The sequence below is a fragment of the Hemicordylus capensis genome, chromosome 4 (assembly GCF_027244095.1).
Source record: "Hemicordylus capensis ecotype Gifberg chromosome 4, rHemCap1.1.pri, whole genome shotgun sequence".
In the NCBI taxonomy this organism is placed as follows: domain Eukaryota; kingdom Metazoa; phylum Chordata; class Lepidosauria; order Squamata; family Cordylidae; genus Hemicordylus; species Hemicordylus capensis.
Window position 1 is genome coordinate 298,780,006 of NC_069660.1, and position 18,186 is coordinate 298,798,191.

General features: G+C 45.9%; 1 protein-coding gene across 1 annotated transcript in view; it reads right to left on the reverse strand.

Annotated features, from left to right (window-relative positions):
- Positions 1-5,063: 5,063 nt before the first annotated feature.
- The window catches only part of EXT1 (exostosin glycosyltransferase 1), a 319,161-nt gene continuing 306,038 nt past the window's right edge, over positions 5,064-18,186 (reverse strand). Inside the window, exons 10-11 of the mRNA XM_053247404.1 lie at positions 15,193-15,364; positions 5,064-5,561 (exon numbers count right to left, since the gene is read on the reverse strand). Of these exons, the coding sequence (XP_053103379.1) occupies positions 5,376-5,561; positions 15,193-15,364 (358 nt within the window). The 3' untranslated portion in view covers positions 5,064-5,375. The remainder of the gene's footprint in view (positions 5,562-15,192; positions 15,365-18,186) is intronic.

Sequence of the window (18,186 nt, forward strand, 5' to 3'; positions counted from 1 at the left end):
CTGGAGTTAAGCTGTTCCCTGTTCAATTAGAGAGCTGTAAACAGCAGAACCTTGAAGGGTGTTCAGATGTAGAAAGCCCAATTCATTCTTTTAGCCACCCGCAGGAGTGAAGAAAAAAGAAATCCCAGGCTGAATCAAGATAAACAGCTCCCATAATTTGGTTGCAGCTTTCTCCTGAGGCACTTTAAAAATATATATATAATTTGCAACATTGCTAAGATCTTTCAGGACACAATTGCACTCTGAGCTGAGTGCACAATCTTCTGTCATTTTGCAACATCTGAAATATGTTTACTCAGAAGTAAGTCTCACTGGTTTGTAATGGGGGCTTATTCCCAGGTAAATATACATAAGATTACACCTTCAATTGTCTGAATTCTAGAGTGCGTGGGCTGCTACTCTGCACTTTCATCTACTGAAGCAACCCACTTACAGTATTAATAATGTGTTAAAATCGAGGGTGTAAAACAGATTGGTGCTATTGGACAGCAAGGCTTCCATTGGCATTTACAGTGGGGGAGACATATTGGTCAACACCTTTTGCTTGACCCTTTTACTGAATATTTAAACATGTGCAAAATTCCAAGACAATAATGTTAAGTGGAAAATTATAAGAAGTTATCCCAAACACAATGATGCCTAAACATCTTTTGGCTAAAGTCAGGGTTCTGTATACTTCAGTATTGCTCTGGGTGGAAGATTGGACTTCCTCAAAATCCAAACTACAGATTGCCAGGAGTGCAATCAGGGGTGCAGACAGGGGGAGATACTTGAGGAGCAACAAATTACTTACTTTTCGGGGGGAGGAGAGGAGTGAAATTTACCGCAAGTGCATTGGCACAGTGGTGGCCCCCATCAATCCTAAGTGAAGCTCCCTCATTGTTTCTTGGGCCCATGTGAAGCTTTGGCCAAAGCAGAATACACTGCAGAATCACTCTGGCACCATGGGGAGACGGACATTCTCACGGTGCAATGCTGTGCCCAGCACTAGGGGGCTCTTTTAAGGGGAACGGAGCCCACTTGGGCCCCTGAACGATCTTGGAAGGTGTGCAGAGTGCTGGTAAATGTAGCCCTTCCCAGTGTTTTCCTTCTAGGCCTCTTAAGAGAGGCCTCCGTCTTCCTTAAAGGGTCTTCCCAGGACTGAGAAAAGCACAGTACTGTGCGGAGGTTAGCACAGCCAGAAATGGCTCTCGCATTGAAGGGTTTTGGGGTCAAAGTGCCACCCCCTTGAAGAACCGTGAAGATCATGTACTAATGCAACAATGCACTTTGTAGTCTATTTATACTCCACATTTCTTCCATCATGGAACTCAAAGTGGCTTATATAGAGTTCCAACGTGGTCACTCATCTAGGTATTGAACATATCTAGACCTGCTTAGCTTCAGCAAGATTACTGGATGGAGGAGAGGTCTATCAACAGCTACTAGTTGGAGGGCTATAGGCCACCTCTAGCCTCAAAGGCAGGATGCCTCTGAGTACCAGTTGCAGGGGAGTAACAGCAGGAGAGAGGGCATGCCCTCAACTCCTGCCTGTGGCTTCCAGCGGCATCTGGTGGGCCAATGTGTGAAACAGGATGCTGGACTAGATGGGCCTTGGACCTGATCCAGCAGGGCTGTTCTTATGTTCTTATGTACTATATCATGTGCTACCAGACATTTTCACTGGGACCTTACCCCTACTGAAGGGTGTGAAAAAATCTACTGTAAATATTCATGTCAAAAATTGTATTCATTCCATGTAAGAGAAGAATGCTAATCACTTTGGTGCTGGTAAGAAAAGAAAGAAAACTATAAAGCAAAATAAGTTTCAATATTGTGGTTTATAGTTAGGAAATAAATCCCCCATCTGTGCCATACACATGTTGAAACGCATGCAAAAAGTATCCATGGGCTACAGGGGGCGAGGCTTGTGAATGTCATTAAGCCCCCCCTACCTATTCTCCTACTGCTTTAGGTTACTTTTTAATGAGAGGTGGTATACAAATAAAAATAATTTAAGCACTGCTATGATCATGAGGTTATTTAAAACCACAATAGCAGCATGGGGGTTCCCGCATGGTTAATAAGCAGAGTTAGAGAAACTATAAAAGGCAAGGTAGCTTCCTTTAAAATATGGCAATCCTATTCAAATGAGAAGAAATAAGCACACAGGCTTTGGTAAGAGAAAGGTAAGCTATAAAGGCGAGCAAACAAACAAAAATTGTGATGCCTATTGTTAAGCGCATTAGGACAAATAATAAATATTTCTTTAAATACACTAGACGCAGGAAACCAGCTGTAGCCAGACTGTTAGGCAACAAAGGTGTGAAAGTATTAAAACGAGGATCTGGAGATTACGGAGAAGCTGAGTGGAAATATCAGCCTCTGTCTTCACTAAAAACATGACTGCAGATCCCACCCATGAGCATCCGAGGAGGCCCCCCCCCCATTTTTAATGGAACCTCCTCCAATCTGATAACCCATATAACCCCCCAAAAAGTGTCTTTCCTCTCCTCCCCCCGAACATTAAGTAGTTGCTACTCAAGCCTTCCTCCTGTCGCACCCCTGATTGAAGGTGGTGAATAGATACATATCTGTATTTTGGATTTTGAGGAAGCCAGCTCTTCTGCCCATAGCGATATTACCTGAGCAGATAGAGGCAGTGGCTAAGGCTCAAAGGGCATAGGACATCTCCAAACTTTTTCTGAGAGGAATCTCTGCTCTTTGGTCACTAGGGAAACCACTGGGAAACCCTCTCCCACTATTGGGGTGGGGCAGATGGGATGAGGCCCGTGACAGGAACATCAACCAGTGGCACTTTTAAGGCATCCATAATCCTCCATGGTAAAATGTAAAATTTCTTGAGAAAGTGATGGCTTGTTCTGCTTCTTGGGAACTCCAACCACTTTGTGCTACGATTCTGCCCAAGTATAGAGGATATACAACCACCACATTCTAAGGCGAAGCCCTCAAGGAAGATTCAAGATGAGGGGTGCCTCCCATCTTCTTGGGAGACCTGGAGGGCCGTGGGGGCCATTTGGGGAAGTCCTTCAGTGGAAAAAGCCCTGCTGTGCTTGTTTTGCCTCCTGGCTGTCCTCCACCAAGAGCTCAGGCTTGGTCTTGGTCTAAATGCAGGAGAATTCGGTGGCAGAACACAGTGTACCGCTTCAGACTGATCACAAGATACCAGTTTTGAAAGCTCTTCTGCAGGGGTGTAGTTATAATTGAGTCAATGGGCTCAAAGAACTCCAGCCCCCCAGCTCCTGAGGGCCCCCCAGCTCCACCCCTCCATATTTCCTTCACTCTGAAGGGCCACTGGGAAGAGGGGCAAACACGCGCCCCCTCTCCCCTAGCTACGCCCCTCTGTAAGTGGGAAACTAGCACACCAGCACGGGGGGGAATCTAGAACAGCTCCCTCCCTGCTATGCTAGGTTTCTACTTACTGCCCAGTCCACCTCAGAAGAGGGAGGCTCTGCAAAGGTTTCCTGGCAACAAAGTGGCTGCTGTACCTCACTAGGAGGGAGAGCAAAAGTTGCTGGTCTGTGGTGCTTCCTCACACTTTTCTTTCTTGGTATCTTAGTTTTTGGTCAAGTTGGCCCGCCTGGTGTGGTGGTCCAGGCTAAGAGCTCCTGAAGAAATAGCCGAGGAGGAGGAGGTTCCCTGTGGGTGGCATGGCTTCTTCACCCCCTAGGGAAGAGGGAGAAGTTTGCCTGCCTGGGAGGCCCACTCCCTCCTTTGGCTCCTCTGGTGGCCTGATCACCATGGATGGGGTTGTCACTGTAGCTGCCTCAGAGCTCTTTTTGATTGGAGAGAGAAGCCTGTTAAGGGGCACGGATGTCTGTGAGGGGGTATTGTGGCTGAAGAACTGCTTGAGCTTCACATATGAAGCAGGAGCCTGGGCATACCTTGCCCCTCTCCTCACAAGGTAGAGTTGATCTGGGAGTCCTTCCTCCCCTGAATAGAGCTTCAGGTTGATGGACTCGTGGCTCTGTGGCAGGAGCACCCTGGAGGGCCCAAAAGGCCTTCCTTCCATCTCCCAAGGTGTGCCTTTCCAAGGTTAGCCCAAGCCTTTTCCTACTTGAAGCCAAAGGGAGAACTTCCGTTGCTTCTTCTGGCTGGACAAAGAAGAGAGCAAGCCATCTTCTCACTTGGTGTCAGGACACGTGTCAAGAAAGAAGGCCATATAGCCCATGTTCCTCCCTCCCTTCCCAAAATCCTGTGCAAGAGGTTTAGTCTTACCACACCCACCTAATCTATGCTGCAGAGGGTGTGTGCTGCAGGGAGACTCTCTCACTTTGTGATGGGCCCCCAAGAAACAAGGGAGTGGTGCTCTCCTCACAACCATTATCAATCATCATCATCACGGTATCCTGTGTGACATGAAAGAATCACTGCTTGTACGAAGGCACTGTTTGGGAGGCAGCAGATAGGAGAGAACTGAGGACCTCGTATCTCTCTTCATCATACCTAACAAGGAGGAAGCTGTGCAATGTCTACTTTCTCACTGAGAGGACTAGATCCTGCCCCCTGTTACCCCTAGAATTTTCTGTGACACACAATGAAGTGGCCTGATCCTGTAATTGAGAGTGTAGAAATGACACAATTTTTGTCCCTTCCTTGGTAAATAGTGTGAGAGGAAGTACAAATCCCACTCCATTTGCCTTTGTACCCACTCCTCCAATCTGCTCATTTCTGTTTCAACCAAATAAACTTATAGTACGTTAGAAGAGGAACACTGAGAACTTGATTCTGTAAGCAAGAGCAGCGGCTGGGCATCCACAGGTTTATATTCTGGAGCACTGAAGAGCATTTAATAGTAGAATCTGTTATTCTACCATACTGAATGATGTGCTCTCTTTATCTGTGTTCCATCATTTTGGTTGCCTTTTAACAAAAGAAATAGGTTTTTTCCCTCCACCCTAAGAAATAAAACACACACACACACACACACACACACACACACACACACACACACACCCCAAACACAATTCTGATGACTTTCCTTAGGGGGGAAATGTTTTCTTTTCTTTCTTCCTTTTAGTCTGCTACCTTTGAAATAGTCACAACAATCGACACAATTCTGATTAAAGAAAGAACTCTGTTTTTAATAGGTTTTTTTGATCATTAAAAAAGTTTAAACCTGCATAGCAATCATTTCAAAAAAATAATTATTTAATGTTCCATAATGAAACTGTACACAACCTAGTCTTGAGCGACCTGCAGCCCGTGAGGTGGCTTGAAGCAGTCCAGCACAATAAGTTTCCTTTGGGAGCCAACACGAGTTGGCTTTCCCATTGGACTGTGGTGAGTTTTTGTTCTTGGCTCCAAAAGAGTCAGTGGATTTGCACTGGGCTATGTGGACAGTCCGGTTCTCTCTTCCCCCTCGGCAGGGCTCCTCAAAGCCGTTCAATGTCTCGATATTTCTTCCTCAGGATGGAGACTTGATCTTTAAAGAGCACAGGGTCGAGCCTCATCTGAGAGTGGATCAGCGGCATATAGCCAAACCAGCTGGCAAAAGTGTTCATGCAGCTCTGCCTCTGAGCAAAGTGGTCTGGGTCGGCCCAGCGAGAAGCCCTGGAAGTCTGCAAGGAAAAGCAACAAGGGTGAATGGCTCTGGAGTGGGAAATCCTTCCAAGGCTGAGGGGCACAGGCTTCATTGGGCTGCAATGGGGTCTGTGAGGGGCTGCCTTCAAAGTGCACCCAGAAACTAGCTGGGGCAAAATGCAGCAGCCAGCGTTTGGGTTAACACTTGTCTATATTTTCTCACAGATATAAACAGAAATATTTATCATTAGTCAAGAACATAAATATCCTACATTACTCGGGGGGGGGGGGAAGGGGGGGACCCACAATTAGATTTCAACTTTATTAAAGTACACCAAATGAAAGAAAAGCTGGGTTATTATTAATTTCTGGAATGACAAGATAAGAATCCAGTTCAACATAAAATTAATTTTATTTGAATGCTAGAAGGTGAGCAACAGGATGGTAGTCACTTTATGGAGCAGTGGGGAAATGGCTTGACTAACAAGCCAGAGTTGCCAGTTTGAATCCCCACTGGTATGCTTCCCAGAATATACGAAACACCTATATCGGGCAGCAACGATATAGGAAGATGCTGAAAGGCATCATCTCATACTGCGTGGGGCGAGGCAATGGTAAACCCCTCCTGTATTCTACCAAAGACAACCACAGGGCTCTGTGGGCGCCAGGAATCGACATCGACTCGACAGCACAACTTTACCTTTACCTGATCCCATATAAATGTTTTGACTGAGAGTCTTCCAGTGGAACATGCACCTCCCAAACTGGATTGTTTCCAGGCACACTTTAAAGTGTTGGCTACTACCATTTACGTTTGGGGGCAGGACTACCTCCTTTCACAAAAACCTGCCCACCCAATCCGGTCTGGGTCTCACTCTGTATATCCACCAGTGCAGCTAGTGGATATACAGAGCAAGGCCTTCTTGGTTTTAGCACCCAAGCTGTGGAACTCCCTATGTTGGGAGGCTCTCGTGGCTTCCTCTTTGCTGGCATTTGTACGCCAGATTGAAACTATTTTGTTTCATCATGCCTTTGGCTTACATTTGATCTAGAAAGTACCTGTTCTTCCCTCTCTGCTGTTTTGTACTAGGTTGCTTTTGGCTTTAAAGTGTATACTATTTTCTTATGTTTCATTATTTGTTAGCTGCCTTGATGGGGGGCTGTATATACCAGACAGGCAGGATAGAGATATTTCAATAAACCAGTCCTCCCCACAATCATTTATGGATCTGCAATGAATATCTTGGTGGCTACCATCAAAGCTGGCCTGTTTTGCTGACATTCACATCACCTGCATGGGACTTCAGGGCAGTAAAAAATGGCTTCACCTGAATCTAGCAATCACTGGTTCTGTTAGAAACAGTTGTTAGCTTGTCTCCGGTGAATAGACAGGTATATTGTTTCTGAAACTAAGAGTTGTACAAGTTCTTCTAAGGTATAAAAGGCATTCTGAGTGAAAATACCTGTGACTACCTGTGTTTTCTTCTCCAAAGCTGGTCAATCAGAATAAAAACCAACAGAAGGCCTATGCACACATTATGCTGTACATGCAGATGGGTATCTAACATAGGAACATAGGAAGCTGCCATATACTGGGTCAGACCATTGGTCCATCTAGCTCAGTATTGTCTACCCAGACTGGCAGCAGCTTCTCCAAGGTTGCAGGCAGGAATCTCTCTCAGCCCTAACTCGGAGATGCTGCCAGGGAGGGAATTTGGAACCTTCTGCTCTTCCCAGAGCGGCAGCTCCATCCCCTGAGGGGAATATCTTACAGTGCTCACATGTGGTCTCCCATTCAAATGCAACCAGGGTGGACCCTGCTTAGCTAAGGGTACAAGTCATGCTTGCTACCACAAGACCAGCTCTGCTCTCCATAGACATGCACATGCTTTCCTCTCTGTACACATGCCCATGTTTTTGTGTAAATTATTGTACAAGCATTCATTTAAAAAGTGACCCTGGCTACAGGCTCTCTCAGATGCAGGGTACAGATAGGAAGTGTCGAATGTGTGTCGAATGTAATGTGTGAATAACTGTATGTGCATATAGACCCTGTAGGTCTGTACAGTGAACATAATGCTTGGACAGGGATAGAGTTTGTATGTTACCAGCTGAGGTCTCTGCCTGAGTTTGTATGGTTCAATCCTTGCCTCTCCAAGTGGGGCTGGGAAAGAATCCTGCCTGAAACCACTGGAACTTAGTGGAAAGGGACTACAGGAGAAATAATACCCTCTGCAGAGGAGGACCTTTGGGGAAGAGAGCTGGTCATGAATTTCCCCCTTTGCTAAACAGGGTCTGCCCAGACAGGATTTGCATTTGGATAGCTGGCTACATGTGAGCGTCATGTGCTATAAGATGTTCCCCTTAGGGGATGGGGCTGTAGCTCAGTGGAGAATTCCAGCCTAAAACCCCGGAGAGCCACTGCCAATCAGTGTAGACAGGACTGAGCTAGATGGACCAATGGTCTGTCTTAGGATATGGCAGCTTTCTATGTCCCTAAGTAACCCTAAGAGACCAGATATCAGCAGCCTGGGAACCCTAGGCTATGAGAAGAAGCCAGACCTATCATACGAACAGAAGAGTCTGTTGGATCAGACCATATTGCATCCACCTGGTCCAGGTAGCCATTGTGGGCAACAGATCTCGCCTATTGTTGTTCCCTAGCAAATGGTTTTCAGTGCTTCGAATCAGAGCTGAGGTTACATATAATGTGGCCAAATTTCTTCTGATTGCTAAAAGGATTATTTATTCATTTGTTTATTTATTTAGTAGATTTTTATACCGCCCCAAACCAAAGACTAGACAAATTATGACATCTTCTACGGCCCTCTAACCTCTTTGTATTACAGCTGTTGGATATTGTTAGGTTCTGATGTTCTCCCCTGCTAACTGAACAAAGAGGTACCTTTTTAACATTGTGAGTCTCTTTATTGAACAGGGGGAGAGTAACTGGCCCTTATCCACCCTCCGCACAGTACTTCCAGTGACTGTTGCTGGTGTCTGTCTTGTGTTTCTTTTTAGATTGTGAGCCCTTTGGGGACAGGGAGCCATCTTATTTATTATTTCTCTATGTAAAAGGTAAAGTTGTGCTGTCGAGTCTTGGCGCCCACAGAGCCCTGTGGTTTTCTTGGTAGAATATAGGAGGGGTTTATCATTGCCATCTCCCGTGCAGTATGAGATGATGCCTTTCATCATCTTCCTATATCGCTGCTGCCCGATATAATATAAACCACTTTGGAAACTTCTGTTGAAAAGCAGTATATAAATATTTGTTGTTGTTTTGATGCATTTCCCCCCCTTTCTTTCCCTTTTTCTGGTCAGTGACCGAATAAAGAAATATGATCTGTAGGTTGCACAGAGTCATCATAGCCTATATGAAATTTCTAACCCTTCTTGAAAGCCACCTAGTCCCACCCACTTGTTTGGGTGATGTGATGGTGTGCCAAGAAGAACGGGTGGGACTACCGCCAACCTCATGAGCCACACATAATGGAACCCCCCAAAGCAGGTGTGTGTTTGAATACAAACAGGGCAAAGCAAGGTACATTTGAGGCAGAGCCTGTCAGCTGCAATGCCTAAATAGGCTGAGCCTCGAGGAAAAAGAAATTACATTCATGATTATGCACTGTAAGCTATCAGTGCTCCATTTTATAATAGAATGGCAGTGGAATGGGATTTGCACAGAAGCCTGCTGAGTTCTTGGAGGGCTTCCTTCACCACACAGCCGGTGTCCAGGGAACAAACCTTAAAGTTAAATAGTCACTTCTTTGGAATGTAACCAAATGAATGCCACTCAAGTGCAAGCACCATTAAAACAAAGGAGGCAAGCGCAAGAGCAGGGCTTGGTGGATTGATCCAAAATGCCATTCCAAAGCATTTAAGTGCATTACTTATCAGAAAGAGAACAGACTGGCACTCTGGAAGCTCTCATTTCCCACTGGTGCTCCCGGGGAGTTCCCAATCCCAGCTCTTGGCTGTTGAAAGTACGACTCTTGAGTTTTTGTTTTCCATTTTTGACAGAAGGGGGATGTTGGTTTTTGGGCTAGCTCTGGATAGAGTTAAAGGCCCATGTCTCTCCCAATAGTGAGATCCAGGTAGATATGAATTGCGGGAAGGATCCCATGTCTGTATCTGCCCTCCGACGCCAAACAATACCCACTGGGTGAAACTGGTTGCTAAGGTTTGCCCTACATATGCTGCTTAGGGATGTGCATGAACCGCAGTTCAAGCACAGTTTGGAAGTGGGGAGCAGCAGCTTTAAGAAAGGAGAGAGCAGCTTCTAACCTGTTCTCCACCGCCCCGTGCGGCTTCCTGCTGAGGTGGCACGCGTCCCAGTAACCCCCACGTGGCACCAGCTCACACATAGTGCATGCACCATTTGCGTGGTCAGCATGGTGCTGACCACCCAAATTGATTTATTTTTATTTATTTTACATTTTTATATCCCGCTCTTCCTCCAAGGAGCCCAGAGCGGTGTGCTACATGCTTAGGTTTCTCCTCACAACAACCATGTGAAGTTGGTTAGGTTGAGAGAGAAGTGACTGGCCCAGAGTCACACAGCTAGTTTCATGGCTGAATGGGGATTTGAACTCGGGTCTCCCTGGTCCTAGTCCAGCACTCTAGCCACTACACCACGCTGGCTCCAAATGGTGTCCCTGGATGCGTGGACGCCATGTGCATGCTGGTGCCACGTGGGGGTTACTGGGATGCATGCCACCCCAGCAGGAAGCTGTAGGGGGCGGCGGAGAGCAGGTAAGAAGCTGCTCTCCCTTCTTAAAGCTGCTGTTCCCCACTTCCAAACTGTGCTTGAACTGCGGTTCATTCACATCCCTAACCTGGTATGAGAGCTGAACATAAAGTGGACCCTTGAGCAAGGTCTAGGTTCACAAGACCCTTAAGGAAGGCAGCTTCTCTCGCTCTCTTACATTTCTGGAACTTGGGCTCATCCAATCCACTGGATTCAGGAGAAGACGGGGGAAAGTCCCCCCACCCCACAAGACAATGCATAATTACATTATGAAATTCACTGCCAAAATATTTGGTGTCATGAGAGAAGAGAGCAGAGAAAATTGCTGGCCTTGTCGTAACAAGCATGACTTGTCCCCCTAGCTAAGCAGGGTTGCATATGAAAGGGAGACTTGATGTGTGAGCAATGGAGGATATTCCTCTTAGGGGATGGGGATGGGGCCACTCTGAGAATAGCATCTAGGTTCCAAGTTCCCTCCCTGGCAGCATCTCCAAGATAGGGAGATTCATATCTTGATTCCTATCTAGAGAGACTCCTGCCTGCAACCTTGGAGAAGCTGCTGCCAGTCAGGGAAGACAATACTGAGAGAGATGGACCTATGGTCTGACTCAGTATATGCCAGCTGCCCATGTCATAAGAACAGAAGAACAGCCCTGCTGGATCAGGCCCAAGGCCCATCTAGTCCAGCATCCTGTTTCGCACAGTGGCCCACCAGATGCCTCTGGAAGCCACAGGCAGGAGTTGAGAGCATGCCCTTTCTCCTGGTATTACTCTCCTGCAACTGGTACTCAGAGGCATCCTGCCTATGAGTTTAGATAGCTTTAAAGAAGGGATTCGACAAATTCATGGAGGACAAGTCTTAATGCTGGCCATTAGTCAAGATGGCTATATAACCTCCATGTTCAGAGCACTGGTCCCTCTAATTTTTTTCATCTCTGGGTGGAACAAGTTTTGTTCTGGGTGGCAGTATCAAGGCAGTTTGTGCGCATGTGCATTCAGAATGGGGCTTTCCTGATTAAACCTGAGCGGGATCTAAAATGAACTGAGCGGACATCCAAAAACTAGTGAGCGTGCGCACGTGCACACGTCTTAGAGGGAACAGTGGTTCAGAGGCAGTTTACCTCTGAATACCAGTTGCTGGGGGGTGCAGCAGCAGGCAGAGCTTTTGCCTTTGTGGGCTCCCTCATAGGCACCTGGTTAGCCACTGTGGGAAACTGGATGTTAGACTCGATGGATCTTTGGTCTGATCCAACAGAGTTCTTCTTATGATTGAGGGCAGGGGGAATTATTTTATGGTGGGGAAGGAAAAAGCAGAAAAGCGAAACATAAAAATAACAATAGCAGTGTGATTATACATTTTGCACTGAATTAGTCGTGCTTCTTTCCTCATTATGCACCTTGGCCAGACACAGCTTCTGCTGCTACTCACACTGGGGAGAAGGTAGCCCAAGGTTTGCCTATATCTGTCTAGGTCCATAAAACCCTTAAAGAAAGTCGTATGATGAGAATAGCGGATTTGGGGGAAAGTGGGTGAAGTGGATTTTTGGGACTGTGCCAGGAGCCAGAGAGGAAGCACCTTTGGACATCAATCTGGCCCGAGCCTTCCAGTTGCCTTTCTGTCCTATGCCGAGAATCTAGCTTTTAACTTAATTCCAACGTCTCACTTGCGTTTTGGCTTTTCAAAATGATAACAAGCCTACTTACATCCCTTCATACATAGAATGAGACTCAAAGTCTTAACTCAGAAAAAAAATATGCAGCCCCGTATTTACCAAAATGGACCTCCCCAAGAGGATTTTGACCTAGTGATTCTCAGATGTCTTTAAAGTGACTCCCCCCACCACACAAAAAAAGAATCATAGGATCATAGAAAGCTGCCATATACCAAGTCAGACCATTGGTCTACCTAGCTCAGTATTGTCTACACAGACTGGCAGTGGCTTCTCCAAGGTTGCAGGCAGGAATCTCTCTCAGCCCTATCTTGGAAATACCAGGAAGGGAATTTGGAGCCTAGATGCCCCTCCCAGAGCAGCTCCATCCCCTGAGGGGAATATCTTACAGTGCTCACACTTCTAGTCTCCCTTTCGTATGCAACCAGGGCGGATCCTGCTTAGCTTAAGGGGACAAGTCATGCCTGCTACTACAAGACCAGCTCTCTTCCCATGAAACACAAGAAACTAATTCTAGTTTAATTTGCCACCTCCCAAGCAGAGCTATATTCATATTCACTCTTAAAGAGTCAGCGCCTTATCTGTGGGCAGCATCCTTCGCTCGAGCAAAGCTGAGAAATGAGAAGCGGTTCAGGAGGAAGGAACCACACACGTTCTACCCCCACCGTTAGCGGAAGCCGCCCATCATTTGGGGGCAGCAGAGATAAAACTCTCGAGTGCTCTTCTCATTTTCTTAGGAAAGGCAACTTGAAATAATCCTTTCAAAAATAGAAAAGCACATCTGTTGCAACACAGTTTGAGAACATTCCTCCTCTCAGATTATGACGGTGGCAAGTTTATTTTTGCACATCACAGAGATTTCGTCTTTATTATATTAGTTAAAGCATGGCTTGTTTTTTTTTTTACAAAATAAAATAGCGGTTAGGGCTTGTTTCAGACTTGTAAGTGGTCTCTCACCTGGCAAGTAACCCACTGACCAGGCAGGGAAGCCTTTGTCAACTGGAAGAGAAGTGGTTTGTTCCGTTTCCTTTTAGACCCATGTGCTGCAATGGACTAACATAGGATCATGCGAGAAGGCAGGCTGGGAAAACCTTTTGTGGCTTACAAACCTTTTGGAGGGTTAATTTGCAAAGGCTGGTTCATTTCTGCCTACAGAATAAACCAGCCCTCCTGAATGAAGAGTGTGTGGACTTCAGACTCACTAGCCAAAATCATAACGCTGCACTTGTAAAACTAACAAACTTGCGCTTGTGCAAGCAGCTCATATAGCTGTGCTACGTCATGGAGATGTTCTGATTCACACTCTTGTGCCAATGCACAAATGCTCCCTGCAAGCCATAGGAGGTTTGTGCTACCTTGTTGCATAAATGCAAACCCATTTGTGCTACAAACACAACGAATATTTATATACCGCTTTCCAACAAAAACTCCCAAAGTGGTTTACACATACATACATACATACATACATACATACATACATAAAATGCCTTCACGTTGTGTGTGTGGGCATTAACAAGATTACTTGCAAAAGTAAAAAATGTTACGTCTTAATGCAATGCTTGTTTCTTAGTTCACTAGCACAACACCTGTCTGGAATAGGGATGTGCACTGACAGTTCATGCACTCCCCCGGGACGGCAGGTACCTTTAAATGAGCAGGTAAGGAGCTCCTTACCTGCTTGCCCCACCGCATTCCCCCCACCAGAGCTCTATTTTTCAAAAGCCCCGACCCTTCCTGCAGCTTCGACTGGCGGTGGTGGGTGGGTGTGCATTTATTTATTTATTTATTTATTTATTTATTCATTCATTTATTCATTCATTTCATTTCATTTCATTTGTGCACCACCCCAAACTTTCGTCTCTGGGCAGCTAACAATCGTATAAAACAAGTTAAAATATATACAAAAACTTACAACAATTTAAAAATCAGCCACAAATTAAAACCTTAAAAATGTAAAGAACAGAAAAAGCTTGGGTGAAGAGGTGGGTTTTCAAATGCTTTCTAAAAATGGTCAGAGATGGGGAGGATCGTATCTCAGCAGGGGGCGCATGCCACAGTCTCAGGGCAGCAACCGAGAAAGCCCGTCCCCATGTGGCCACCAGCCGAGCTGGCAGCAACTGGAGACGGACCTCTCCGGATGACCTCAATGGGCTCATAATGAAGAAGTCGTTCTCTAGAACACCCAGGGCCTAAGCCATTTAGGGCTTTATAAGTTATGACAAGCACTTTGTATTTTGCCCAGAAACCTACTGGCAGCCTCCACCCTGATGCAAGTACAAGAGCAAGAAAGGTGTTCCTTACCAGCTTGCCTCCACCCTGATGCTTTTCCCCCCTCCTGGTGCTCGGTTTTTCAAGAGCTGCACGAGGCTGCAGCATTGCTTCCTGCAGCCCCAGCCAATTGCATGGTCAGCCTAGCATGCAAATGGCTGGCATGCATGTGACCCAGCAATGTGCATGCCACCGGCATGCTGGCATCGGGGATGCAGGGGGCAGTGCTGCAGCCTTGTGCATCTCTTGAAAAACCGAGCGCGGGGGGAGGGGGGGGTGGAAGCAGCAGGGCGGGGGTGAGCAGGTAAGGAACTCCTCATCTGTTCTTTTAAAGGCATCCCCCCCCCCAATACCAGTCGAGCCCGTTCAAATGCCGTCGTTCAAGCCCGTTCAGTTTGAGCTGGCTGGCTGGCTATAGTTATATATCTATAGAAGTATATATCCCTAGTCTGGAATGCAAGCTCCACATTTAGCACAACCAACTAGCACAACCGTCTTGTATTCGTGTGGTTTCTGTGTGCAAGCGCACCATTAGCAGGTCAGCCACCACATTCAAACACTCAAAAGTGCTTTATACCAAGTCAGACTATTCAGCCAGTAGGACTATGATGAATCTTTATATATTCTGGTCCCTCCCCCACTTAATCTTCATGAAAGAAGAAAAGTCTTGCTGGATCAGGCTTAAGTTCCATATAACCTAGCATCCTGTTTTCCATAGCAGAGAAAATCTCTATCTACCCTTTCCACACCATGCATAATTCTGTAAACCTCATTATTTCCAGTTAGTGGTCCTCTGTTTTTGGAAGGTGATTGGACAAATCCAATAACCTTAAATAAAAAAATTAACTAAATAGAAAATGGTGGGAAAGCATTTACATCTATTTATTTTATAAGATCATTATACTCAAAATGGGCATTTGATTAACTACCCTCCCCCCCAAAAAAAATCTTGCCACAAAGATGAAGCAACCTTTAGATACATACCTGTCCCATCATGGTCTCTTTGTACTGTTTTTTCTGTGTTACTTTGATTGGAGGCAATTTTGTCACAGCTGAAACCAAGAAGTTCATTAAAATGTCCTCACAATTGGCCAGTTGGTCCACCATGTTCTTCAGGCTGGCAGGCAGGTAATGAGTGTACAGGTAGTGATAATATCTGCAAAACCAACAAAACACCATCAGGGAGCGTGCAAGGCTGCAATCCTACACTCAATTAAGTGAGACAAAGCTCCAATTAACTCAGTGGGATGAATAAAGAAAAATGTACAGAATCGAGCTTCATGAAAGCATATCAGCTTTGGTGAGATTGCACACAGTTCCCATTTGGGGAATGGCTGAAACACAGAGTACTCAATAGGGAACAGCTGGTCAATGAAGTCAAAGTAGTGGGAACTGTGGGAGAAAATGATCATGTCATGCTGGTATTCTTGATCTTATGGTAACCAAGTGTGTGACTACACTAAAGGTGAGCATAGTCATACATGGATTTCAGGAACTGATTTTAATAAGCTCAGAAGAGCACTAGATAGGATTCCAAGGCTACATAAATGAATGGGGGAAAGCGCCCAAGACGACTAAAGGTGCAGGCACAAGCAATTCTAATGAGAAAGAAAAATGGGAGACAGCTAAATAAGCCCATGTAGTAAGCCTGGGCAAAGATTCAGCTTCAGTGTCGAATCTTTACACAGGCCTATAATGTAGCTGCACAAGAAGCTTAGTGATGAGCTAAAAATAAAAGGGCACGAATAAGAAATGGAAGGACAGACAAGTCACCACGGATGAATACAGATGAGTAACAACAGACTTGGAGGAATAATGCCAGGAAAGCTAAAGCTAAGAAGGAGCGGAGACTGATGCGATATGTCGAGCAACAAAAAGGGTTCCTTTCGGGAATGCTGAAAGCAAGTGGGGGAGAGAAGCTACAGCAGAGCTATGGCTGCGTAAGGAGGGTGAAATGGTATTGGGTGGCAAAGAGAAGATGGAACTGCTCAGCTCCTATTTTGCCTCTGTCTTCTTCACAGAAGATAGGCTGGTCCTCATGATTAGGGTGGGAGATGTGTCCTACCCAAGTTCAGGACCTAGGCACTCACCCATCTTGTAACCCTCAGTCAGAAAAAAGCAAGGTAGGAAGTCACTGCCAAGCAGCAGCTGGGCTGGAGGGGCTCCATCCTACCCAGCAGTTGTAAGCTCTTTAACAAGGCAGGGTGAAAAGCCCTCCGACCCAACGACTGCTAAGCAGACACTCATTTCCTCCCCCTCCTCCCTTGCATTTTATTCATGGGAGAGAGGAAAACCGGAGTGGGCACAGCTCCCGAACACGTCTCCCAGCCGAATGAAAATAGTGAGAACTATTTCTTCATAGACCTTCGGTCTACAAGTGTTTACCTCTTATCCTCCGTGTAGCTGAGGTAAGAGAACTTTGGGCCTCTAGAGGCAAAGCAGGGTCTACTGGTAGACTTCTGAGTGATTTGCATTTTTTCAGTAGCTCAGCAAGGGTTTCTGGCTCCCAATAGTTTAATAATAGTAACAACAAAAAGCCTTTTTAAAATTCTAAATTAGATTGTTGAAACCAAGAAAGCTTGGTGGGAAACCCAGAGTGGGGGGGGGGGGGAGGAGGGAGGGAGGAAGGGAGAGAGAGAATGAATGAATGAATGAATGAATGAATGAATGAATGTATATGGGGGTGGCGGTGGCTGGGAGCTCACTTTTGGTAATAAAGAAACTCTTAAATTGACCACATGCTCAGAGGTGCCCTTTTCCTTCATTCTATGTGCATGCCCACAACCACCACACCTGAGCTGCTATGGGTTCTAATAAAAACAACAAACAACAACAACAACACAGTCCCCCACAGGGTTCTGGTAACAAAACAAAGTTGATTCTGCAAAACTGAAGAATGGCTACCCTGCTCTAGAGCTCCTCTTCACAACACAGTGGGTGTCGCTAGGCAGGTGCCATTATTGAACCTTCACCTGCAAGGTGATCCATAAACTACTGGTATTCGAGAACATGCATTATTTTAAGATCATGGATATCCACATACATTAAACAGACACAGTCTGTCAGGTGGACATCACAAATGTTTGTGAAAGATGTGTTAATAGGTTAGCCCAGGGGTTCCCAAGCCATGTTCAGCGTAGAGTGTCAGGCCACTTCCCTCATTGCAAGCCCAGTGACTGGATGCACAAGTGAAAGGAAGGAGGTCCCTTGTCTCAGAAGCATACATCATCTCCATCTCTAGGAATTTCCACAGTATGAGGAGAGAAAGAGAGTGATGAGACTGACTCCCCTCTCTTGTTTGTCCTCATCTAACAACAGGTGGAAACAGTCAACCATAGGGAATCTCTTTAACGACGTATCAGGGGACGGTTCCAACCAGATGGATTGGTGAGCTGGAGTATTGGTCACATGGTAAGCCCAGTGTTACTACACTCCTGTACCTGGGTGGGAAATTGGAGGAGGCACCAGAGACTCAGGAAAGTTCGCCAGAGCTTACTGAAAGCGGCCCCTTTATTATATGAAGATCAGCTGTCTATTTCCACCACCATCTCAGTTGCCAATTTTCCGAAGCAATTTCAGCAGGGACAGAGGTGAGAGGAGGAGGATGTGATGGACCATGAGGCACCCTTTGGGGAGGCAGATTTGGGCCAAGGGCTGCCATAGTTGTTGCTAAGGAGTTTTGAATAGCTGCCTCATAAGCTATTCTGCTGTGAACTTGACAAAAATGAGATTCTGCTTGAAGCTGGGATGGTTTCCATTTTCAAAAAGGGGCAGAGGAGAGACAGTAGAAAGTGGATAACATTTAAAGCAAGACCAGGCCTTCTCCAATGCCTCTGCTCTTCTGCAATTGCAATATGACTGCTTGCAAACAACACTGAATCACACCAGTGCAGCTAGAGGGGAGGCTGGTTAGGCATCTTTGATGGTCAGCCAACGCAAACTTTGACTTGCTTAGTGACCATCCTTCCCTGATGCCAA